The sequence below is a fragment of the Mastigoproctus giganteus genome, chromosome 2, assembly GCF_048544385.1.
Source record: "Mastigoproctus giganteus isolate SK-2022 chromosome 2, ASM4854438v1, whole genome shotgun sequence".
Taxonomy (NCBI): domain Eukaryota; kingdom Metazoa; phylum Arthropoda; class Arachnida; order Uropygi; family Thelyphonidae; genus Mastigoproctus; species Mastigoproctus giganteus.
The window spans coordinates 62,985,953-63,012,140 of NC_143576.1; the positions used below are offsets into that span (position 1 = coordinate 62,985,953).

Below are 26,188 nucleotides of genomic sequence, written 5' to 3' on the forward strand. Positions count from 1 at the left end.
CATTTATAAAACTGCATAAAAGGAAATACTTGGTTATTGATTTTACATTGTATTTTCTTTTATGCAGTTTTATTTATAAATGACAACCAGGGAAAAAGCAATGCACTTCTTCCCCAGGGCATGATCTTAATCTTACTCATTAATTAATTTTAATTCTTTCACCTTTATTTCCTATGGAATTTAAACATAATACAGATTATAAGGGGTGAGTACTGAGAGTTAAGCTTTTGCTATAAATTTTAATGGGAACATAAGCTTTAGAAAAAAAGAAAAAAAAAAAATACAACAGAGTGATTCTCTCCTCACATGGTAACCACTCACCTGATCTTTGAATTTATCCTTTTTTGAATGTATCACCCTCAACTAAGATTGCTTTAGATTAGTTTTGCATAGTAATGTTAAATGTTTAACATAAAATTTTTTATTTTGTCTAAGTAGTTAGAAAATACTGAATGATGATAATGGAAGTATTTTATGTATTAAAAAATGTCTTATAATCAGATTTATAAACTATGCAATTATGATTTTCAGGCTTGAAAACCATTGTGGGAGCAGTGATAGAATCAGTAAAGAATCTAAAAGATGTGATTATTCTGACATGTTTCTCTTTATCTATCTTTGCCTTATTGGGACTGCAAATATACATGGGTGTGTTAACACAGAAATGCATCAGGGATGCTCCAGAGAACATTACTGAAGAAGAATTATTTGAATTTTTGAGTAATAATTGTAAGTATCTTTAAATGAAAGAAAGGGTCATTTAAATCATTGAAAAATATATTTGGATATTTTTTTAAATAAATTAATACATTTTTGTCTTCTTTCAGATTATTAACATAATGAATTCTTTGCTACTTTTCTTTGTATTCTTAGCCAAAGACTTCTCGTAATCTTCCTTATGATGCCCAATCCCTTTAGTAACTTGATTGCAGACTAGCTTATTGGGAGTTTGAATTCCCTGATAATTTATTATCATCCCATGCATTTTATTTTCTGCCAGCAGTCTCATTACCTTGTTTTGATATCTATTTGGGTCTAAACCTTGAACAATAACTTTTATTTGTTATAAAACTGTGTAAAACTCTTACTAGCCTCTATGATACTGAACATTTTTTTGTCTCAAAGAAAATAATTTAAAAATTGTCTAAGACTATTATATTCACCTTTCTGCATGTGAAAACCCTTCCCTTTACTCATGACAGCAGTTATTATGGCTTTAAATAAATCCCTCATCAATACACTCTGATCATTGCCACCTACTGGTTCCTTTTCCTGACAGTTCTTAATGTGTGAAGAGGCATTGCTGATAATCAGTTCAATAATATTGCATTCTCTTGTTGCTTCTCTAATATACTGGAATAGAAAACAGTCATTCAATAAGTCCAGCCACATTTTTCTGCTGAGTAAGTGACTAACCCCTAAAGTTTAAATCATTATTTGGATAGTAAAAATTCCCAGATATAGTATGTTCTGATTTACTTGCATCTTCTCTCTATATAGTTGTTCATAATAATTGTGAAAATCAAATAGCTGACAATGTTCCCACTCTCACTTTTGCTTTCTCATTGTTCATATTATACCAGACTGACTCAACATTGCAATGGCTACCCATGTCAGTCGGTGTACTGTTTTAGAATTTGTACGCTTCTTAATCAAGAGTCTACTTCTCGTGTTTAAATTCTGCATCTTCTATGTTAGAGTGTAACCATATATACTGTATATATATATATAGTGTCTTTTTCTATTTTTTCTTCCCATTCGTAAAACTATTAGGGTATTACGAGAGTGATATAAATGCTTCGACTATCCTGCATCCTATCACTATTTTTGCCTTCTTTTGACCATCTTTTCTCTCCTTCCCCACTCCAAGAATTTGACCATTCCCTATACCATTTGCTTGTCCACACTTTTTGATCAAATTTCTCTGCTATATATTTGAATTTTTACATTTTTTAACCACGTTAATTTAATTACGTTTTACCCTTCTGCACGGTACAGACATTTGTATTATATTTCACATTACACTTTTGTACATTTGTATTAAATTTAAAAATTGCATTATTAACTTAATTTTTACACTGCGTAGGGACTGCCTTGTCTGTTAGTATTACGATAAAGGCCACATATTTTCTCCCACCATTTTTCTAATACTATAGACAAGTTTGGAAATGCAGTGCCTGATACATGGTCAGGAGTAGTCCCTTGATGAAATTCCTGGCTACGTATCATCTTTTCATTTACTGTATTCAGATTTTCCATATTTGCCATCCCTTGATTTGACCTCTTGCTAAAATTGCCCTCCCTTATCTGAATACTGTGCTATTTATTTATTTTTTATTTATTTGTATAAAATTATTTTTGTATATTTTTGCTTCCTCAGTCCCAGTTCATTTTTGTACTAGGCTTTTCAAATTCTTTCACTCTTTCACCACTACTTCACTTCCAGTTTCTACTATCCCTTAAACTTCTCTTGGTTCAGGCACCTTGTGTATTTTTCATTTGCATTTTCACAGACGCTTTATTTACGTTACAAACTACACATTATTTATATCCTTTTGCTTCCTTTACTGCTGCGTAGCACCTTTTGGAGCATTAGACATATGATTACTTTTGTTATTTTCCTTTTTCTGCTTATTTTGCTTCTTAACAGTTTAATATTACTACTATATATATATATATAGTGGGGTTGCCATTGGTTGGCTGGGATCGCTTCAACTAATAAATATCATATATATATACAGTAAACCCACATAAATATAGCGTTATAACTGTGTTTGGATACAAGTTTAGGATTTAATTTTGTACAGAAATTGAAATTTTATTGAAAGTAAATCTAAATCATGACTCAAACCAGAGCAGCAAAGCAAAGGGCTCAAGCTAATGGGAATGCTGTGGCCCAGGGGAGAACTGAGGGGGGCAGTTGTCCTCTGAATCACAGCCTTGTAAGATGCACTATTTGCTTGATGTTTGCGGAGCAGTCAAGTATGGGACATGATACTGCCATGGGGGATGTCTTTGTGTGTGTGCGATGCAAGGAGTGTAAGGAGATAAGGCGACAACTCAGCGTTGATATGGGCCAATATGAGAGCTTGAAGGATAGGGTGGATGCCCTCGAAGGATTACAAGTGAGGGGCCCATCAAGCTCTCAGCTGCCCACACCAATGCCAGAGCTTGCACTTGGTCATCGCGGAACACAGCGGCAACCCCCAAGGCAGAATGCGCTGGTCCCAAAGGAACTAGTAGTTGTTGGTGACTCTATTGTCAGGGAAACGGGAAACATGCTTTGTAAAAAGGATAGGTGGAATAGGACCAGGGTATGTCTGCCAGGGGCAAAAGTTGATGACGTTGTAGAGCGGATATCATCTTTTAAGGGCACAAAAGGTGATATAGTTGTACACGTTGGCACTAATGACATTAAGAGTAGGAGACCGGCGGAATTACTTGACAAGTACAGGTCACTGATGAAAAAAAGCCGTGAATTAGGGTTGAAATTGAAAGTGTCTGCAATTCTGCCCAGACACGATAGGAGGGAGTATATGATGAGAGCCCTGTCAATCAATTCGGCCCTGGAAAGATTGTGCAGGGCTCAAGGGGTAGAATTTTTTTCAGCCTGGTCTGAACTTGTTAACAGGAGAGACTGCTTCTACAGGGATGGGATACACTTAAATAGAAAGGGTGCAAGAATGTTTGCTGATGCTATCGAGGCAATGTTAGGTGGGTCGGAAAACTGCTAGATTGGGGGGATACAAGGACTAATAGATTAACAGTAGCCACTGGCAGAGGTGAAAGTGATTCTTGCACTGCTTCTATTGGAATGAGCCGCAGCCTGGAAAATAAGATGCAGGATATTTCAGAGACTGCTGGGAATCATTGGGGTACAAGTAAACACATGGGTTGTGTTAGGGTAGCTAAGAAAAAGAACAGGTGCATGTATACTTGTGTGTACACCAATGCTAGGAGTTTAGTAAATAAATTTGATGAATTTGAGGTATTGCTCAAAACATCAAAGGCAGATATTGTGGGGATTTCAGAGACGTGGTGTCACACAGATATAAGAAATGCAGAACTGGAATTTGGGGAGTACAATGTGTACAGAAAGGATAGACAGGATAGGAAGGGAGGAGGGGTTATGCTATTAATTAAGAAACACATAAAATCCAAGGAAGTGAAGCCAGTCGACATCGCTGGACAGTGCAGTGTCGAGTCAGTTTGGTGTGACATAAGCATTGGGAGATCAAAATTGAGAGTAGGAGTGTGCTATAGGCCTAATGACTCTGATGAGTATAATAAGAAACTGTTCGGAGAAATAGAGTGGGCCAGTAAATCAGAGAGTCTTATAATGGGGGATTTTAATTTCCCAGATATTGACTGGAATTTGGGGGCTGGTCACTCACACAGTAGCAAGGCTTTTGTGGATTTATTGGATGATTGTTTTCTACATCAGCATGTTCGGGAGGCAACTAGAGGGAGTAATACTCTTGATTTGATTATCAGTAGTGATTCTTCATGCATTCAGAATCTGCAGATAAATGAACCACTTGGTGGCAGTGATCACAGTGTGCTGAAGTGGGAGTTACTCAAAGAGGTAACTACCATTAGGGGTAAAGGGAAGGGGTATTGCTTTCGTAAAGGCGACTACAATGGACTGAGACAGTATTTAAATTCTATACAGTGGGATCAACTGATGATATTGCCAACAGCAAATTCAAAATGGGAAGCATTCAAAGAACTTATCGTGGAAGCTACTAGGCTTTACATACCAACTAAGAAATATTGTTCAAGGTTTAGGCCTAAATGGTTGTCAGATGAACTAATGAGGCATATGGCAGAGAAGAAAAATGCATGGGATACATACAAATTAACACGTGACACGGATGCCTATGATAGATACAAGTTGATCTGTAACCAAGTTACAAAGGAGGTTAGGCAGGCGAAGGCAGATTACGAGAGATCCTTGGCAAGGGATGCGAAGAAAAACAGCAAAGAGTTCTTTACTTATGTAAACTCTAGAAGGAAGGGGATGAATCAGATTGGTCCACTTGAGATCGATGGGTCAACTGTTGATGACCCTGCTCGGGTAGCTAACAAACTAAATGAATATTTTGCATCGACATTCACACATGAGGAGTTATTCAGCGAGGGGAATGCCAGAGGTGTATTCAACTCTAGCAGTAAGCTAGAGAATCTTGTAATAACTGAGAGCAAAGTGGAGGAGGAATTGTTGAAGATAAACACAAGAAAGGCACCTGGGGTGGATGGGATCTATCCAGTTATATTAAAGGAGGCAGCAAAGGAGGTAAGCAAACCCTTAGCCATAATTATGAGAGCTTCCTTGGACTCAGGGGAGGTACCCATTGACTGGAGATGTGCAAATGTGACCCCAATTCACAAAGGGGGATCAAAGGCTGACACAAGTAATTATAGACCTGTGAGTTTAACTTCTGTTCCCGGAAAATTAATGGAGGCACTGGTGAAAGAAGCACTGCAGGATCATCTAGACAAGACTTCAGTTATAGCTAGGACACAGCATGGTTTTGTTAAGGGGAAGTCTTGCCTGACCAATTTGATTGGATACTATGATGCAGTCACAAAAGAACTGGATGCAGGGAATAACTTTGATATTATATACTTGGATCTTAGAAAGGCTTTTGATACTGTTGCACATGGAAGACTGCTGCACAAATTGGAGCAGTGTGGCATTGGAGGCAAGTTGCTGCTATGGATAAAGGGGTGGTTGAGGGGGAGAAGACAGAGAGTGGTAATCAATGGACACTGCTCATCGTGGACTAATGTTATTAGTGGAGTCCCTCAGGGTTCAGTATTGGGGCCTTTATTGTTTTCTGTATTTATAAATGATATTGATGATGGTATATCAGGCTTAATGTCCAAGTTTGCAGACGATACAAAGGTTGGCAGGGTTGTCAAGGACACTACTGACACTATGCTGCTGCAACAGGATTTGGAAAGGTTGAGCAGATGGGCTTCGAGGTGGCAAATGAAGTTTAATATTGACAAATGTAAAGTACTACATATGGGAAACAGCAACCCCAGAGCAACGTATCAACTCTGTGGTACTACACTGACAGTGGTAGAGAATGAAAGGGACCTGGGGGTGGTGGTGCAGGCAGATATGAAGTTCTCTGAGCAGTGCAGACGAGCTGCAAGAGTAGCTCATGGTGTATTGTCAATGATATATAGAAATTTTTCTAGCAGGGATAAGGAGGTGATTATTCCCTTGTATAAGGCAATGGTCAGGCCACACCTAGAGTACTGTATACAGGCCTGGAGGCCTCATTTCAGGAAGGATGTAGAGCTGCTGGAACGAGTACAGAGAAGGGCAACTAGATTGGTGAATGGGACAAAGGGGTTCTCTTACGAAGAAAGGCTTAAGTTTTGCAAATTACAGTGTCTGGAAACTAGGCACCAGCGGGGTGATCTGATAGAGGTGTACAAAGCCTTGAATGGTTTGAGCATGCTCAATGCTGATGGGATTCTTCCTCTAGCTCAGAAAAATCACCTGAGAGGGCATAAATTCAAATTGAGGAAAGACAGATGTAGGATAGATGTGCGGAAATTTGCCTTTAGCCAGCGGGTGGTTGGTGGGTGGAACAGACTTCCATCCCTTGTCGTGGAAGTTGATAGCCTAAATAAGTTTAAGGCTCAGCTGGACAGGTATTTCGAACGAACAGAGGGGTGAAGTGGAAGTGGTTATTTTTATTTATTTATGTTACTTTTTTTTTTTTTTTTTTTTGGCTGATGCTGCATAAGCTTGCTTTCTTGCATCAAATGCCTCTACTAATGCTAATGCTAATGCTAATGCTAAAACCCTCACTGCTTAATCCGGATTGAAATATGAAAAAATTCTGTTCACAGTTGAGTACTTTGAAAGACACAAGGGATTTAGGAAAACAGATGAGTCAGTCTGATTGCACACTGATTGACTGGGCAGAGAGAGAGATGGAACATACATTACATTGACTTGCATGTTGTTTAGTCTTGTTGCTGACTCTGTGTTGGATGGATGTTATTGCTTATATCTCTTCATTTGTGTACTTCTTTATGTGTGTTTATATATATATATATATATATATATATATATATATATATATATACACAAGTTAACATATTTGATATAATTATGGGTTCTAAAGAATTGAAAAGTGGATTAAAAAGAAAACATGTTACTTTAACTATCATTAACAAGCTCAAAGTGATAGAACAACTTAAAAATGGTGTTCCTGAAAAAAAAAAAAAAAAAAAAAAAATGCTGAAGGTTTTGGTATTGGCCAACAGACTGGTTCAGATATTAAAAAACAAAACAAATCTATAAAGGTATTTGCTTTAAAATTCAATGTGGGGAGTGATAAAAGCAGTGTATCAAATAGACAAAAGATGTGATGCTGGAAGATGCTGTATTTAAGTGGTATTCACAGCAACGATCAGGTGGCATTGGCATGCGACGCTAACATTAATGTATAAAAAGTTAATACTATATTTATTGATCTGTTGATGGATAAATATATTGTCTTTTTATAGTTTTTAAATAAAGGTTGTACAGTGATATTTTTTTTATTTATTTTCATCAGCACTAACTTATATCATTAAATTTTCCATTTATTTATGTTCTAAGTTTTTTTGTCTTTTAGGGTTATCTTTTGCTTTACTACTCCAGATTATTGCTTAATTCAGATGACCTCTCCCACAATTAATCCAGATTTAGCAAGGTTTACTAATGGTTTTTTTTTTTTTTTTTTTTTTTGATAATTCCTATTTGGGCTGCATTTGATCCAATACTTCAAATTCATCAGATTTATTTATTGCACTTCTAACATTGCATAAGAATATACAGAAATATATATTAAGAAAATGCAATATTACTTAACACGAAGCCAAGAAAATAGTATATCCAACAAGTACAGATAATCCAGCCTATGTTCAGATTATGCATAAAGCCTGTTCAACCTGAACTAAACCAAGGTATCAATCTCACCAAAATTTATCTCCCAATAAACCTAAGAGGAGAAAAATTCCTACCAGGTTTGCGATCTGTTAAGCACATTTTTCACAAGAACAAGAAACTAATACACCCTTTGTTATATTTCAACAATAGCATTCCTTTACCCAAATCAAAGAAGCTTATAAAAACATATATTTCACTAGAACTTAAAATAAGATCAAGAACTTAACATAAAATTTCTCTCTCTCTCTCACTGTTTTATCAGTTCTCTGTTGGGTCAATAATAATCAATATGCGCAACAGATCGACCGTATTCAGCAGTCAGGGGCTTGAACCCTGGTCTACTCAAAGAGCGTGTGCTACTGCACTCCCGCTCCTGACCACTTGGCTACGGAGGCCTTTTTTTTTAACCTTTATGCGCAACACATAGAATTTATAAAATTAAATTATTATAGTTATACATAATCTTTAGGCCTGATTAATGCATTTCATAATGAAAAACTACATATTATCACAGAAACCGATAAACCCCCTTATTGTTGTTTTTCCCTTTCAGTCTGAGTGGTTCACCCATGAAAAAAGTCACCCAGACTTTAGGTGTACGAGGATAGGCATTTTGTATGTTATCTTGTATATATTTCTAACCATTTCTAACATAAATTTACCAGATTACTCCATAGAATATCAGTGTACTGCATAGAATTAGGTATGTTTGTCAGGTATTCACCTACTCTTTGCTATGATAATGCTAATACATATACCCTTACATATTATACTACAGATTCCATTATGGTCTTAGTATTTGAAGAATAAATGCACGAGGCATAATATGTTATGGATTTATATTAACTATATAATATCAGTGTAGATACACCATGTTTAATGAAAACGTTTCATCTGATGTAGTCGATAGCTTTTTTTTTTTTTTTTTTTTAATGAGAACCCCAAACACGAGAGGTATTATAACCTATAGTACTTAGTACCGTGCTTGGGTTGGAGGTTGAGAAGATGAAAGAAGATATTTGTTAATATTGGACTTGAACTTCTGTAGATTGTAATTTTCAGGAAATACGTATGAAGGAAGGTTGTTCCAGAAAACAGCAGTTGAATGAATAAATGAGGAAGATGAAAAGTTGGTTCTGTGGGTTTGACGTTGGACAGTAAATGGATGTTGGCTGGTGGCGGCACGTGTTCGGACTGTTTTGAAAGAGAGAGCGGGAATTATAGAAGCCAATTCAGAAGAACAGTGCCCATGGAAGTATCTGTAGAAGAGGCATGCAGCAGAAACAGTGCATCTATGAGAAAGCGAGTGGAGAGACTCTGTTAGAGATGAATCATTAATTAACCTAACTGCCCTCTTCTGAATGGAATCAAGAAGACTGAGAGAGGTTTTGGGGGCACCACCCCAGATGCGGGAACAATATTCCATGGCAGGGCGGATTTGTGATTTATACAGAGTGAGCAGCTGTTTGGGAGAAAAGTAACGCCGAGAGCGAAAGAGAAAACCAAGTTTTTTAGATGCAGAGGAAGCAATATTTGTAATGCGCTTGTGCCAAGAGAGATTAGAAGTCAGGGTAATACCCAAAAGAGATATATCATTTTGCCAAGAAATTGGAGTGTCACTAAAGATAAGCATAAGAGCAGAAGAATCCTTTTTGCGAGATATAAGACAAGATTGAGTTTTAGAAGGGTTGAAATCAACTAAGTTGTCTTTGCCCCACTGGAGAATTACCTGAAGATCGGCATTTAAGGAATTGGCAGCAGATTTTCGAGAACTTGAAGCTGATTGAGCTGGACAAGGTTTCTCAAAATGGAAAGTTGAATGCAATGTGCTATCATCGTCAAAACTATGAATAGGATTTCCAGTCAATGGAAGAAGGTCATTGATATACAAGAGGAAAAGAGTGGGGGAAAGAACTGAACCTTGGGGGACACCGGCATTAGTGGAGAAGTTAGAAGACAGAGAGCCATCTACAATCACCCTCAGTGAGCAATCAGAGAGAAAACTGGATAACCAATTACTAAAAACAGTTGGCAAACCATAAGATGGAAGCTTGTTTAGAAGACCTTTATGCCAAACACGATCAAAAGCCTTTGAGATGTCAAGAGCAACTACTTGTGTTTCACCGAACCTTTCCATTAATGGGTAACATAAGCCAGAATATCACCAGTGGATCGACACTGACGGAATCCATACTGGCGATCGTTGATCAGACGGAAGGTTTCTAGGTAGTTTAAGAGTTGGCGGTTAATTGATTTCTCCATTACTTTAGAAAGAGTAGAAGTAATTGCAATGGGACGATAATTGGAATGGAGGGATTTGTCACCCTTTTTAGGAACTGGCTGGATATGAGCAAATTTCCAAGCAGAAGGAAAAACACCTTTGGAATAAGAAAGTGAAAAAAGGCGGCAAAGAATAGGAGTAGGTTCAGGAGCACAGGTTTTGAGAACAAGTGGAGAAATACCTTCAGGACCTGGAGCTTTCTTAGCATCAAGATTCATCAAAATCCTTCTGATATCCTTTTGACGGAAGACCACAGGAGGCATTGAATGGAGCGTGTTAGGAATGGTGGGAGGTGTTTTACCAAGATCATTAATACATGAGCTCGAAGAAAAATGGGATGCTAGCAGGTCAGCTTTATTCTTGGCTGAAGTGACAACAGAACCATCTGGTTTGGACAGAGGTGGGAGCAGAGATGGGCAAAAGTTGCGGCCAATAGCTTTGGCAAGAGACCAGAATGCTCGGCTACCATTAGGGCAAGAAGCAAGTTTTCTACTCTTAGCCTGTCCAAACTCTAGTTTGGATTGATTAATAACTGCTTTACAATTGTTGCGAGCTTTGGTGTAGGCAGAAAATGAAACTGAAGAATTAGAAACAAGCCAATTACGATATGCAACATTCTTCTCTTGAACAGCCTTAGCACATTTATTGGAAAACCAAGGTTTAGATAAAGGACGAGATTTTAAAGTGGAGTGTGGGATAAAGGATTCCATTCCTGCAAGAATAATTTCACTGACACGATCTGAGCAAACGTTGACATCAGAAGTTTTGAAACAGTAATCAGACCAAGGAAAAGCAGAAAAGAAGTCTCGCAGGTCGTCCCATTTTGCATTCTTGTAATGCCAAACAATACGAGGATGGGAATAGCCATGAGATAAAGGTTCCATTGGAGAAGAGACAATCACCAAGTTGTGATCTGAAGTGCCTAAAGGACCTCTCACTTCAACCTTGTACTTAGAAGGGTTGTTTGTGAGAAAAAGATCAAGCGTATTGGCTGTATGATTAGGATTGTCCGGTATTCTTGTAGGTAAATGAACAATCTGTGCTAGATCATTAGTAATTGCAAAAGCCTCAGCATCTCGATCTGCTGGGTCGGTGTGACTAGAAAATGGAAGCCAGCTGGAGTTGTGAACGTTAAAATCACCAAGGAAAATTACCTCACTGTTAGGAAAGTTGGACTGGAGAAAGTCAAGTTGCAAAGAGAGGAAGTCAAAGAGCTCCAAGTGATTAGTGGAGTTGGGAGAACGGTAGAGACAACAGATGAATTTTACACAATGAGGTAGAGAGATTTTAAGCCAGAGAAGATCAAAGAGAGGAGATTCCAAATTGCCAAGTCTCTGACAGGGAATATCAGAACGGACATATGCACAAGTACCACCTTTGAGTCGAAAGGAATCATACAGCAAATAATTTGGACATCTGAGATGAGTAGTAGTTGAATCAACTGATAACTGAGATTCAGTCAGAAAAAGTACATGGGATTTGGAAGTCTGCAAGTGGAAATGGACATCATTGAGATTAGAATTGAGACCACGTATATGTGTGAAATGAATTAGGAAGTCCTTGGGAGGTTTAGATCTTTTCGCAGATAAGCTTGCTCTATTATTTTGACAATTCATGGTGTATTCAATAGTAAGAAAAAGTGGGTGGGACATGCTGTATGAAGTAATGAAATTTTTGGATATGGCGTACATGTGGTAAGAATATACCCAGATCCTTGACATAACGTGGCCTCGACAATGCTCCCCGCATACACACTACTCGGACTCCCTCCAGTCACTATCTGGCAGAGTAGAGGTAGCAAGATTATACACTAGCTGATCCGGAAGCTTCCTAGAGAGTTACCAATAGGTTCAGTCCGGTGTACTAATTAGCGGCCGGCCTGCAAACACGCCGACCGGGCTAGCCGAGTGGGTAAAGTACCTGCCCGGCAACCCAAAGGTCGCGGGTTCGATTCCCGCCTCGGGCTTGGATCAAAGTACTGCAAAAACCTTGGGAGGTGCAATATGGCCACAGAAGCCGATGCGCCAACAACTACCAAATCAAAAAAAAAAAAAAAAAACCTGCAAACACAGTTTTAGAGCTGTACCCTCGAAATGTAAGGAATATTGGATCTCGCCACGACATTCATCATAACCTCAAAAATCATCAATCATACTGCATGATGGAAGAGATAGGGAAGGGTTGGCCGGAACTTAGCTCTAGAGACTAAACATGGGTTCCACCACTTCAAGCCTCCAATAAGCAAAGTGGTGGTATTTCACTGGTTGATGAGAGTCATCTACCACCTAGTACTGCCTGGTAACATAGAGGGACGGCGTTCCTCCATGTGGCGTGGGCGCCACACCTCGACCCCTGCTTACGTTGGTTTACACCTGGGTGATCACCCACCATGTAATTGTGCATAGTATACCCAGGATTACTAACAGTCCCACCATCGTGAAGGTGCAAGCAGAGGATTTGGCTGTCATAGATGTCCGGACTTCGCCGAAATTGGGTCCACTTTGACTTGAGTGTCACCCGAATATCAGTTCCATCAGCGTTTTAGACTCCCAGGTTGCAAGAACAGCTTGTCTGGCATATCTGAGAGAATGTCTGTGACAACCTCAAGGACCAAGCTTGAAAATGAATGGCAAAGTTTCCCATGCTAATTTAATTGCACTATGGTGACTTGTTACGATCAACATTTTAAAAAATGATCAAGTATATTGCTTGTAATATTTGCGTTATATGCATTTATCCGAAGTCTAGTCATCACTCGATACAGTGTTAGACATCGTCCAAAACAAACAGTTTACTCGAACATTTTATCATAATTAATGCAATGCAGTTACATTTTCAAAGATTAATAATGGCGGATAAGAATTAAAAAGGAACACCATCTGGATGCGGTATGAAGCCTACTAAGGTAAGAAAAATACTGAATTTGAAAATTAAATTATACGTTTTGATGCAAATCCATTTCGTTCAACTACAAGTTGATGCGTGCAATAATTCAGGATTGGCAAGTTCAACTGTAAGAGCAATTATAAAAAATAAAGAATTAATTTTAGCAGCGGGAAAGTCAGCTGTTCCAACTAAATTTTTTGCAAGCAACTAAATTGGTTATGGCTAAGCAGGCTATTATAATTGAAATGGAGAGACTTCTAAATAATTTTATTGAAGATAATATCCACCGTGCAATTCCGTTAAGTTAAATATTATTAAAGAAACAGCGATTAGCTTATATGATGATCTGAAGAAAGCTCATCTTTAAAAAAAAAAAAAAAAAAAAAAAAAATGTGGAACCATTTAAAGCTGGTAAGGGCTGATAAAATAGATTTAAAATCCAGGGAGAAGCACAAGTGCAGATCAAGGAGCCAAAACTTTAAAAAAAGAACTTCTAAAAATTATTGAAGAGTGGTGTTAAACTTCTCAACAAGTTTTTAACATAGATGAAACAGGACTTTTTTGGAAATGAATGTCTAAAAGAAGTTTCATATCGAAAGAAGAAAAAAAAACATGCCAGGCTTCAAAGCAGCGAAGGATCGGTTGACTTTATTGTTGGGTAGTAACACTGCGGGGATTTTCCTAGTAAACTAGGAAAATCCCCTTTTAGTTTACTAGGAAGATGGCCAAAAAATAACCCAAAATTGACCAAAGTTATGAAAACTCGACAGCCCAGGGCCATCAGATTAATAAATTCATGATTTTAAGTTTATTTTTGATACGTAATGTAGTTACTTACCACATAATTATATACATATGTAATGGAAAATTTTTTATATGTACAAATTTTTAATATTAAATATTTTGACAGACATTTGTGTGTCTTTTCACAACCATTTATTATTGATTAGGAAATATCCTATGGCATACATAGGATATTTCCTAATCAATAATAGGAACCATAGTAAATATCCTATGGCATATGTGACTCACAAATACATATATTACATTACGGGAATATGGCGCTCACTTAGCGCTGATTCACTCAGCACTCTGTTTTTTGGGAATGAATTATCAGCATTAAGCGGGGATCACCTGTATAAAAAATCAAACGATTTTATATATATGTACCATATACAATGGTGTATTCAGGCTGGAATGCACTGGAACAACTTTCCGGTACTTTTTCTAAATGTCATAATAGAAAATCATTAAATTTATACACCTAATATTATGAAACAATGGCATAATCAAAGGGGAGGGAGAAATATCTATTTTACCCATTGCTACTAAACATATATACTGTATTAATAGTAATCTTTAAAATTAATAGATTTCTTTAAAAATTTATTTAAAAACAAAAATATAAATTTTGCAATGAAACTTGAATGTTTCTTACTAAAGCACAATGTGTTAGATAAAGAGATCCAACAAATGAGATATACTGTGATGTGTGCGAATGCTGCATTTTGATTTGCCATGAACTGAATGCTAGAACTGGTTGTTCTATGAACCGTGAATCTGAAGTCTGATTCAGTTACTGTACAGTCAATGTAGCATTATTATTATTATTAGCGATATGGTGCAAGGAAGCCTGAGGCTTATGCTGCACCAGCCAAAAAAAAAAAAAAAAAACCCTGAGAGAGAGAGAAGACAAGAGTCAGAAGTAAAAGGGAATCACCAAAAATGAGAAGAATGATGATATCCTGCTCAGGACCCTGTGTGTGCCAAGCCCATACTCACCAGATGTGAGCATCATCCAATCAGTCTTCTGGAGAACAAGCGTTCTGGTACTATTTTTTTTTTACGACGAGTGTTCCGATATTTTTTTTTTTAGCAATACACCTCTGACCATATATATATATATTATGATTTTAGTGTACGTGTTGCCACAAAAAATGCACTAGTGTGTGTGGAATGGTCGATAATCCACACTACTCCAATTTGAGCTGTACAAATTGGAGTAGTGTGGCATTAAAGGGAAGTTGCTGCTAAGGATAAAGGATGATGGAGTAGAAGACAGAGTTGTTATCATTGTCACTGCTCTTCTTGGACTAATGTTACTTATGGAATCCACCAGGGTTTAGTGCTGTGCCCGTTGCTGTTTTCTCTCTTTATTAATGATATTGATGGAAGAATGTCAGGCTTAATAAGTTTTCAGATGATATGAAGGTTGGCAGAGTGGTTAATGACAGTAATCAGGGTATGCTACCACAAGAAGATCTAGAAAAATTAAGCAGATGGGTTGATAAGTGACAAGTAATTAAGATTTAACACTGACAAATGTAAGATACTGCATATGGTTCGCAGTAATTCCAGAATAACAACATATGCTACCACATTGAGGGTAGTGGAGAGCTAAGTGGTGCAGATGGGTTGCTAGCTCATGGTGCTTTGTCAGTTATATATGGGATTTTTGTCAGCAGAGATTATCCCATTGTATGAGGCATCTGGAGTATGAAACCCTCATTTTTAAAAGTTTGTGGATCTGTTGAAATGAAGAAGAGAAGAGCAATATGATTGGTGAGGGAACAAAAGTGTGCTTTTACCAGGAAAGGCTTTGTTTTTTGCTGATGCCATATAGCTTACTTTCTTGCTTCATTTACCACTACTTATACTAACTATAATCACTTAGAGAAAAAAAGTTCACAATCATTTACCGTATTTCTACACATAAGCATACTCTTGCTTTTAAATATGCTTATATGCAAAAGAGTAATGTAAATTCATGCTTAAAAATTGTTGCCTTACATGAAAAGTAATAAAAATAATTTTATTTTGAAATTCCTTTTTTGATGGTAGATTTAATTCACAATTATATGGTTAAAAATGAAATTATTGCTAACATTGTTTAACTACTGATCTTGTGTACAATTTCATTTCAGCAAATTGGAATGGAGGACCATATGAATATCCACTATGTGGAAATAGTACAGGGGCAAAGTAAGTTGTTTAATCTAAATAGTTGTTTTACAATAAATATCTGTATAATAATAAATTATTTATAGAGCAATTCCTTACTTAAAATAATAGATTTATTCCAATATTATAGTGTAAAGTAGAAAGTGTCAAACAAACAATTTTTTCCATCTTAAAAAATAATGAAAAAGATGGGACTTGCCCGCCCCCCACCTCCAGCAGACATTTTACACAGATGTATTTGTATTTAGAATTATTTTTTAACTGTGTGTGTGTGTGTGTGTGTGTGTGTGTGTGTGTGTGAGAGAGAGAGAGAGAGAGAGAGAGAGAGAGAGAGAGAGATCCCCCTCCCAAATGTGATTTTTTTTAGAGATATTAGGGTTCTGAGAAGGAAAATAGAGAAAATTCTTTTCCATTGCATTTTTTCTTCAAGATGCACCTGCTGATCAATTAATATTTTAGGCCCTTTTCTCCATTGTTTAATAGAAATTGTAGATATGTCTTCTGCCACAGACTGACTGTATGTCACCGACTTAATAATTTTTCTGCAAAATGTCTGCAGTGAAATTATATGGAAATGTTTGTTATGTTAATGGTTTTCTTAACATGCAATTATCATGTTGGTTTGAGTAATCCTGTGCTAGTCCCTGGGACCAGCATGGGATTACTCAAACTAGTTATTGTCAATGACTCTATTGTGCAAAAATGATAGGTGGAATAGGACCAGGGTATATCTGCCAGAGGCAAAAGTTGATGATGTTTTAGAGCAGGTATCATCTTTTAAGGGCACAAAGGGTGATATTGTTGTACATGCTGGCACTAATGATGTTAAGAGTAGGAGATCTGCAGATTTTACTTAACAAGTACAGGTCAATGTTGAAAAAAAGTTGCAAGTTAAGGTTAAATTTCAAAGTGTCTGCATTTCTGCCCAGACACGATAGGAGGGAATATATGATGAGAGCCTTGTCAATCATTTTGACCCTGGAGAGACTGTGGCTTGTGGGGTAGAATTTTTTTCAGCTTGGGTCTGTGCTTGTTAACATTAGAGATTATTTCTACAGGGATGGGATACACTTAAATAGAACTGGTGCAAGAATATTTGCTGATGCTATCAAGGCAGTGTTAGGTGGGTCGGAAAGCTGCTAGTTTGGGGGATTCACAAACTAATAGGTTAATGGTAGCCACAGGTAGAGGTGAAAGTTTGATTCTTGCACTGTTTCTATTAGAATGAACAGCAGCTTGGAAAGTGAGGTACTGGGGATTTCAAGGGCTGCTGGAAGTCATTGGAACAAGTAAATACATGGGTTGTGTTAGGGTAACTAAGAGTAATAACAGGTACATGTATACTTGCATGTAAACTAATGCTAGGAGTATAGTGAATAAATTTGATGAATTTGAGGTGCTGGTGAAGACATCAAAGGCTGTTGTTGTTGGAATATCAGAGACATGATGTCACACAGAGATAAGGAATGCAGAATTGGAATTTTGGGCATAAAATGTGTACAGAAAGAATAGAAGGGGAGGAGTATTGATGCTGTTAGTTATGAAACACATAAAATCTAAGGAAGTGCATCCTTTTCACATGAGTGGACAGTGCAGTGACGAGTCAGTTTGGTCACACCAAACTGACTCAACACTGCACTGGGAAAACCAAGCTGAGAGCAGGAGTGTGTTATAGGCTTAATGACTCTAATGAGTATATTAAATAATTGTACAGAGAAATAGAGTGGACCAGTAAATCAGATTGTGTTATAATGGGGGATTTTTAACTTCCCAGATATAAACTGGAACTTGTGGATTGGTCACTCACACACAAGCAACACTTTTGTGAATTTATTGGATGATTGTTTTCTACAGCAGCACGTTCGAGAGGCAACCAGAGGGAGTAATACTCTTGATCTGATTCTCAGCAGTGATTCTTCATGCATTAAGAATCTGCAGATAAAGGAACCACTAGGTGGCAGTGATCACAGTGTACTGATGTGGCATTTACTTAAATAGGTAACTGCCATCAGTGGTAAAGGGAAAGGTTCTCGCTTTCGTAAAGGTGACTACAGTGGTCTGAGATAGTATTTAAATTCTATACAGTGGGACCAACTGATGATGTTATCAGCAGCAAATTCTAAATGGGAATCATTCAAGGAATTAATCTTCAAAGCTACTAGGCTTTCATACCAATCAAGAAATACTGTCCAAAGTTTAGGCCTAAATGGATGTCAGACAACCTAGTGAGACTCATGACAGAGAAGAAAAATGCCTATAAATTATCAGGAGATGCAGATGCCTATGATAGGTATAAGATAGTCTGTAATCAATCCACAAAGGACATTAGGCAAGCAAAGGCAGATTACGAGAAATCTTTGGAAAATGATGCACAGAAAAGCGGTAAACTTCTTTACTTATGTAAACTCTAGAAGGAAGGGGATGAATCAGATTAGGTTAGTGGAATCAAATTGGAGCAGTATGGCATTAAGGTCAAGTTGCTACAATGAATAAAGGGACGGTTGAGTGGGAGACAACAGAGAGTGGTAATCAATGGACACTGCTCTTCATGGAGAAATGTTACTAGTGGAGTTCCCTAGGGTTTGGTGTTGGGCCCATTGTTGTTTTGTGTATTTATCAATGAGATCGATGAAGGTATATCAGGATTAATGTGCAATTTTGCAGATGATACAAAGATTGGCAGGGTTGTTAATGATAGTAAAGACAGTATGGTACTGAAACAGTATCTAGAAAGGTTAGGCAGATGGGCTGAAAAGAGGCAACTGAGGCTTAACATTGACAAATGCAAAATACTACATATGGGTAGCAGTAACCCAAGAGAAACACACCAACCGTGTGGTACACCACTCAGGGAAGTGGAGAATGAAAAAGACCTTATAAATCTATATATCATTGACAATACTCCAGAAAAGGTCATGGAGTATTGTCAATGATATATAGGAATTTTGCTAGAAATTTTCCCTTTGTATAAGGCAATAGTCAGGCCACACTTTGAGTACTGTGTACACATCTGGAAGCCTTATTTTAGGAAGGATGTAGAGTTGCTAGAATGAGTACAAAGAAGGGCAACAAGATTGGTGAGAGGAACAAAGGGATACTCTTGCCACGAAAGGCTTAAGTTCTGCAAGGTGCAGAATCTGGGGACTAGGCACCTGTGAGATGATCTGAATGAGGTGTATAAGACCTTGAATGGTTTGAGCAGGCTCAATGCTGATGGGATTCTTCTGCTTACACAGATTACGAACTTGAGGGGGGCATAGATTCAAATTGAGGAAAGACAATTGCAGAATATATGTGTGGAAATTTGCCTTTAGGCAGCAGATATTTGATTCTTGAAACAGTCTTCCATCTGTTGTTGTGGAAGTTGATAGCTTAAATAAATTTAAGACTGAAATAGACAAAAATTTGGAGTGACTGGATGGGTGAAATGGGAAGGTTTTTTTTTTTTTGGCTGATGCTGTATAAACTTGCTTTCCTGCATTATATGCCTCAATTAACGATAATGCTGATGCTAATTTTCCTTTATAATAATATTCGTGTGAATTTTTGGAAATAAGAAAAAGAAAAGCTGATCTGAGTGTGCAAAACGTTTAACTAGTCCAACGTGACCCGATATCAATTTTCTGCACCTTTTTGACAGTCTATGTTTAAATGTTTAGCATTTTTAGTTGCTTTTTTTTTTTTTTTTGAATATGGTTTACTTCTTGTGGTTTGTTGCAAGGAAAGTGCTTTATATTAGCATTAGCATAGGCATATGATGCAAGTAAGCATGCTTATGCATGCGGTATCAGCCGAAAAAAATAAAAAAAAAACCATTCCCATTTCACCCTTCCCTTTGTTCCAAATACCTGTTCAGCTCAGCCTTAAATTTATTTAGGCTATCAACTTCCACAACAAAGGATGGAAGTCTGTTCCACCAACCAACCAATTACCCTCTGGCTAAAGGCGAGCTTCTGCACATCTATCCTACATCTGTCTTTCATCAGTTTGAATTTATGCTCTGTCAGGTGATTATTCTGAGCAAGAGGAAGAATCCCATTAGCATTGAGCATGCTCAAACCATTCAAGGCTTTATACACCTCAATCAGATCACCTCACAGGTGCCTAGTCTCCAGACACTGTAATTTGCAAAACTTAAGCCTTTCTTCGTAAGAGCAACCCTTTGTTCCATTCACTAACCTTGTTGCCCTTCTCTGTACTTGTTCCAACAGCTCTACATCATTCTTAAAATGAGGCCTCCAGACTTGTATACAGTACTCAAGGTTTGGCCTGACCATTGCCTTATACAAGGGGATAATCACCTCCTTATCCATGCTAGAAAAATTCTTGTATATCATTGAAAAGACACTATGAGCTATTCTTGCAGACCATCTGCACTGCTCAGAAAACTTCATATCTGCCTGCCATTACCCCCCAGGTCCTTTTCATTCTCTACCACTGTCAGTTTAGTACCACAGAATTGATACGTCACTCTGTGGTTATTGCTTCCCATATGTAGTACTTTACATTTGTCAATGTTAAAGTTAATTTCCACATCTCAACATTTCGTAATGTCTAGGTCTACGAGGCAACCTTCCTATATTCATCAGGAACTTTTTCCAGACTAGTTCGTTCCAAGTTCGATACCACAACTCACTTTCTATGACATTTTTATAGGAAGAAGGAGTGCCACAAGGATCTGTACTGAGTGCAACCCTTTTTGCCCTTAGAATCGATTCCATCACAAAAGAACTTCCAAATACTGATCAGACCTACCTTTATGCTGATGATCTCTCTATTTCTTGCCATTCTCAGAACATGAAATCCATTGAATGGCAACTGCAGATATCCCTGAATAAAGTCCAAAGGTGGACAGGGTTAAATGGCTATTGTCTATCATAGCAGAAAACTGTTGCAATTCACTTTTGTAATCGACGGAAATGCATACAGAGCTTGAACTTCAGATGTCAAACTTTATCATTCCAGTGACTAACAACAACAAATTCTTGGGATTAATCCTTGACAGGAAATTAAATTTCCTTGAGCACATTAAATTTGTGCATATATCCTGCCTCAAAAAGCTGAACATACTAAGAGCTTTATCTGCCTTGTCTTGTTGAGCAGACCGTACATCTTTGTTGCTCTTATATAGAGCATTGATCAGATCCCGATTGGATTATGGTGCTCCACTTTATGATTCTGCCCATAAGAGTACACTATGATGGCTGGATCCTATACAGCATAGTGCATTGTGGATTACACTTGGTGCTTTAAGGACATCTCCTAATCATAGTTTGTACATTGAAGCTAATGAGCTCCCTCTTTACCTCTGCAGAAAAATGCTGCTTCTTAAGTATGCTGCCCGAATACAAAGTTGCTGGCAGCATCCTATTGAGCCATACCTCTTAAATCCACCATGCAAAATCTCTACAGAAACAAACCCATTAAAATAAGACCAGCAGGCTTACGGCTTATTGAATTAACACTGAGTTGGAATGTTCCTATTGTCAAAGGCAACAGGTAATGAATTACTCTCAACCACTGTGGACTCCCCCTCTGAAACTAACCTGTGATACTTATCTTCACAAGTAGGGAAAGAATCACCTACCCATAATCAATGTGAAACAACTCTATGCAAGCCATATTCAAAGATATGCTGATTTTTTGCCAATATTTACTGATGGCTCCAAATCACATTCAGCCATTGGAGCAGCGGCAGTATTTCCTTCTACAATTATTTCAGCTGCTCTTCCACCTGAGTATAGCAGCTTCTCAGCAGAACTCTGTTGAATAAAATTAGCCTTAGAAAACCTGAATCACTACCCTTCGGTAAAATACGTATTATACATGGACTCACTGAGCTGAATTACAGCAGTGCAAAACTCTTCTTACAAAATTCACCCTGTCTTTAATCAAATCAAAAGTCTCCTCCTGAAAATTGAAGAAAGTCACCAGCCAGTGACCTTTTGCTGGATCCCTGCACATTCCGGGATAAAGGAATGAACTAGCTGACAAAACTGCTAAAAATCCAACAACCTTTGATTTAACCCCTGCTCCAGTCCCTTCCTCTGACTATAATCATATCATACAAACAGCATGTCTCATACAGTGGAAAGAGCAATGGCACACTCTGGCCCATGATAAACAATGACATACAATGGCCCATGATAAACTCTACCAATTAAAACAAGAACCAAAGCTTTAGTGCTCTAGCATGAAAACAGTGCGAAGAGAAGAAGTGGTATTTGCACGGGCACAAATAGGACACACATATCTGACTCATCTCCATCTACTCCATCCTCAGTGTCCACACTGTTCAGCACTTTTGACAGTGAAACGTATCCTCATTGAATATCTCCATGACAGAACATCCATCCTGTTTTCTTTGACAAATCTACGAGAACCGATGACACTACGACGTATTATTGGCGTGGATGCAAATATCAGTGAATTTTTTTCTTTCCTAAAAAAAAAAATTGGACTAGACCATAAATTCTAAAAGATCTTGGTAATAAAAATGAGTTACATCTGAACTTTTGTTTTTAGCTTTTTCATATGAATAGGTGCACTATAGCCCTGGCAGCTTATGCGTCCCTAAACCATAACACACACACACACACACACACACACACACACACACACACACACACACACACACACACACACACACACACACACACACACACACACACACACACTTTGTATAGTGAATTTTAAAATTAAAGTGTCAGTAGTATATAAAATGGGGATTCTAGGACAGATTTCCACTTTTGTAATTCCAAAAAATTTAATGATTTTGCAACACATAATTTTGGCTAAAAGATCATTCATTTTCATTAAAAACACTGCAAAAATGATAAAAAAAAATAACACTATTTTCACTTTCAGTACAATAATTTGCATTCAAATGCCCCCTATTCCTATTCCCTATCCCTCACACTCATAAAATTAAGCTAAAGAAATAAAAAAATATAATAAAATAAATAAAATTATTTGCATTTCTAAGAAAATAACATAAATTTTATCCTTCAAATTATTCATTCAACTCATTAATATTTCAGTGAAATAAATAGGTAATTTTCTTTTATATAAATTGATAATAATAAAAATAAATATTTATTTCTTCATATTTTCAGCTTCTATAAAATCAGTTATATGAGCTTTAAATTTATTTTTTTCTAATAAGGTATGCAAGAATTATTCTTGCATACCTTGATAAATTAGTTTCATTTTTATTTTATTATAATTTCCAATATTTTTATGTTATTTCACCAGAATCTGTCTGGTAAAAATACCTAAAATTCATTTATGCATTTATTCATTCATTTATCTGAAAATTTTCAAAGAAAATTTCCAGTTAAAGTTAACAAGGTGTAAAAAAATTTTTTTTTCATAAATGGAAACAAAACTCTGCAACAAATGCATGCAAAATAAAAATGAAAGTGAATTTTACAAATCTCACCCTTATTGTAAAAATTGTAATCAAAAATATCAAAATGAATATTATAAGTTTAAAAAATCACTCACAAACATAGAAGTTACTTAGATTTACATCTAAGAAATCTTATTGAAATGAAAAGGAAAAAGATATATACAAAATGTCGGAAAGAAAAGACAATTTTCAGCATATCCCAGGTATGATGTTTATAAAACTGTCTGTAGAGAATGTGCAAAAAATTATCTCCTAAACAAGTGTAATGATCCTATAGATTGTGAATGTGGGATGAAAGTTCATAAATTATGCATATATAATCATAAAAAATCTGAACTACATAGAATGAATCTTCATGAAAAATGTGAGAAAAATTAATTAATTCTAAAAAATAGAAGAAAATTATTAATTTTTCTTTCATTTTACCCATAAAAAAGTTGAAAAATCAAGTGTAAATTAAGTAATTTTTAACACAATTTTATTGAAAAAAAATTTTCTAATAATTGAGTGAAAAAATGAAATCTGTGTTAAGTAATAATACAGACTGTCTTAATAAGAATGACTTAAAAAATATTTGTGAAAAATCATAAATTCATAGGCTATACAAAATTAAACAGAGAAAATTTATTAAATTTATACTTCATAAAATAAACCTAAAGAAAAATAATAAAGTACAACATGAACTTGAAAAAAGAAGTATCAATGAATTGAAAAGTATCTGTGAAAAAAAACAACTTTGTGGTTATTAGAGAATAAGAAATAGAGAAGATTTAATCAAATTTATAATGAATGAAATTAAAAAAATAAAACAAAAAAATGTGATGAGAGAGAGAGAAAAATGTTTGGTATACTTTTGATGCAAATGAAATATTTCCTTCAAGAAAAATAAAAAAATATTTTAAAAAAATTTATAGTGTGAAACTTGTAAAACTTATTTTAATCCTGATAAACATGATTAGCACAATGAAAGTTTACTTATAAAGCTTCAGTTAATAATTTTAATGAAATTCAAGAAATAGAATCAGCTTTTGAAAATAGATTAAAAACTTATCTTATTAGAAATTCCATTAGTGAATGAGATCCTTTAAATTTCCCTAATTTAAATTAAGATTTTCACTAATTCACTATTTTTAGAAAATAAAAAAGAAAAAATTATTAAATAATAAAAGAAACTTCACAGTAAATGAGTTTTAAAGTAAATATAAATTTAACAGTTCAAATTTGTAAGCAAGATAAACACGATATATATTAATTTAAAAGTAGAAATCATAGAATTTTACCAAAAACTGACATAGAAGATTATTGTAATTTACTACTAGATGAAATGGAAAAGAAAATGACACATGTAACATATCATGATTCAGGTTGGGTTATATGCGATGTTGAATATTTATATCTTAATATTAACTAGGGGGCTCTGCTTTCTGCTCGCTTTGCTCGTCAACACCTGTGCATAATCTAATATATAAAAGAAAATAGAAAGTTTAAGAAAAAACTATAAAAAGAAATTGTGTGAATGTTGAGTGAATGAAAATTATTATTAATTGCACGTTCTTTCTTAGCCTCTTCACTGGGCAAACTGATGGCTATACAGGCCCTCAGGGGCCTCATGGTTATCCAAGCTGACCTCATGCTGTAGTTTTTCCTAGCTGGTATGGTGTGGGATGCTGACGCTGGCCATTAGGATAACTCCCAGGCCAGTGTGGGACAGAGCTGCAAAAAAGCACACTCCACCATAGGAATCTCTTTCCTTATGTTCTGGCCCCGAGTGCCAAGCGATAGTTCCCAAGCGATCTTTCTAGTGTGATTTTCTAGGGTGAATACTAGTGCTTTAATAATCCCCCCCCACCGCTCGCAACGTTACTGCTTCCCCTCGCTGAGCAATGTCACTGCTTCACTGCTAGCAATGTTACTGGTATCACTAGCAACGTACTGCTCTCCTCTTCTGCTGATCACTTGGTCACTGATTGGCACCACTCCTGCCTCCATGTGGCGGGGTCGGTAACCTGGGAGAAGGAATTCCCTCTTCTAGGGCTAAAAGGAGCAGCGATGGATTGTGATGCATATCCATCGCCAGGAGCGCATTAAGATCGATTGAGGCCTTGGGCGCAGAAGAAAATATTGGGCCCCCTTAAAAAAAAGAGAGGCAGGGAAAATAAAAATACATGTTAATCATTTTTTTAAATAAATAAAAAATATTATGTACTATTAATGTTTTATTTCCAATAAAATTTGAATATAATATATGTATAATATAATTAATAATAGCATAATAATAATCACAAAGTTTTGAACTAATAGTTGAACATATTATTATAGTTGAACTAATATGTTCAACTAGTTTGTTGGGGTTTTGCGTGGGCCCTTCAGAAGTCTGGGCCCAGGGCGCGCGCCCGGTGTGCTCGCCGTTAAATCCGCCTCTGTCCATCGCTAGAGCCCACGGGCTCCAGACCTGTGAACTCTGATTTAGAGCACGACTTGAATCATCCGAAGAGACAGCGGACTGAAAAACAGAGTGCAGATATGCCAGCATTCCTTATAATGCACTCATTATCCACACAACCTGTTGGCAAGTTATCGCCGTTTCTAATACAGAAATGCTTAGAATCAGTTGTTGGATCTCCTAAAGTTGTGAAACGTCTCCAATCTGGAGACCTTCTAATTGAAGCTTCTAAGCCAAGTCACTCTG

General features: G+C 36.6%; 1 protein-coding gene across 1 annotated transcript in view; it reads left to right on the forward strand.

Annotated features, from left to right (window-relative positions):
* The window catches only part of LOC150089320 (sodium channel protein para-like), a 2,114,826-nt gene that overhangs the window by 640,372 nt on the left and 1,448,266 nt on the right, over positions 1-26,188 (forward strand). Inside the window, exons 8-9 of the mRNA XM_090389008.1 lie at positions 532-729; positions 16,052-16,109. Coding sequence (XP_090245134.1) covers positions 532-729; positions 16,052-16,109 — 256 coding nt within the window. The remainder of the gene's footprint in view (positions 1-531; positions 730-16,051; positions 16,110-26,188) is intronic.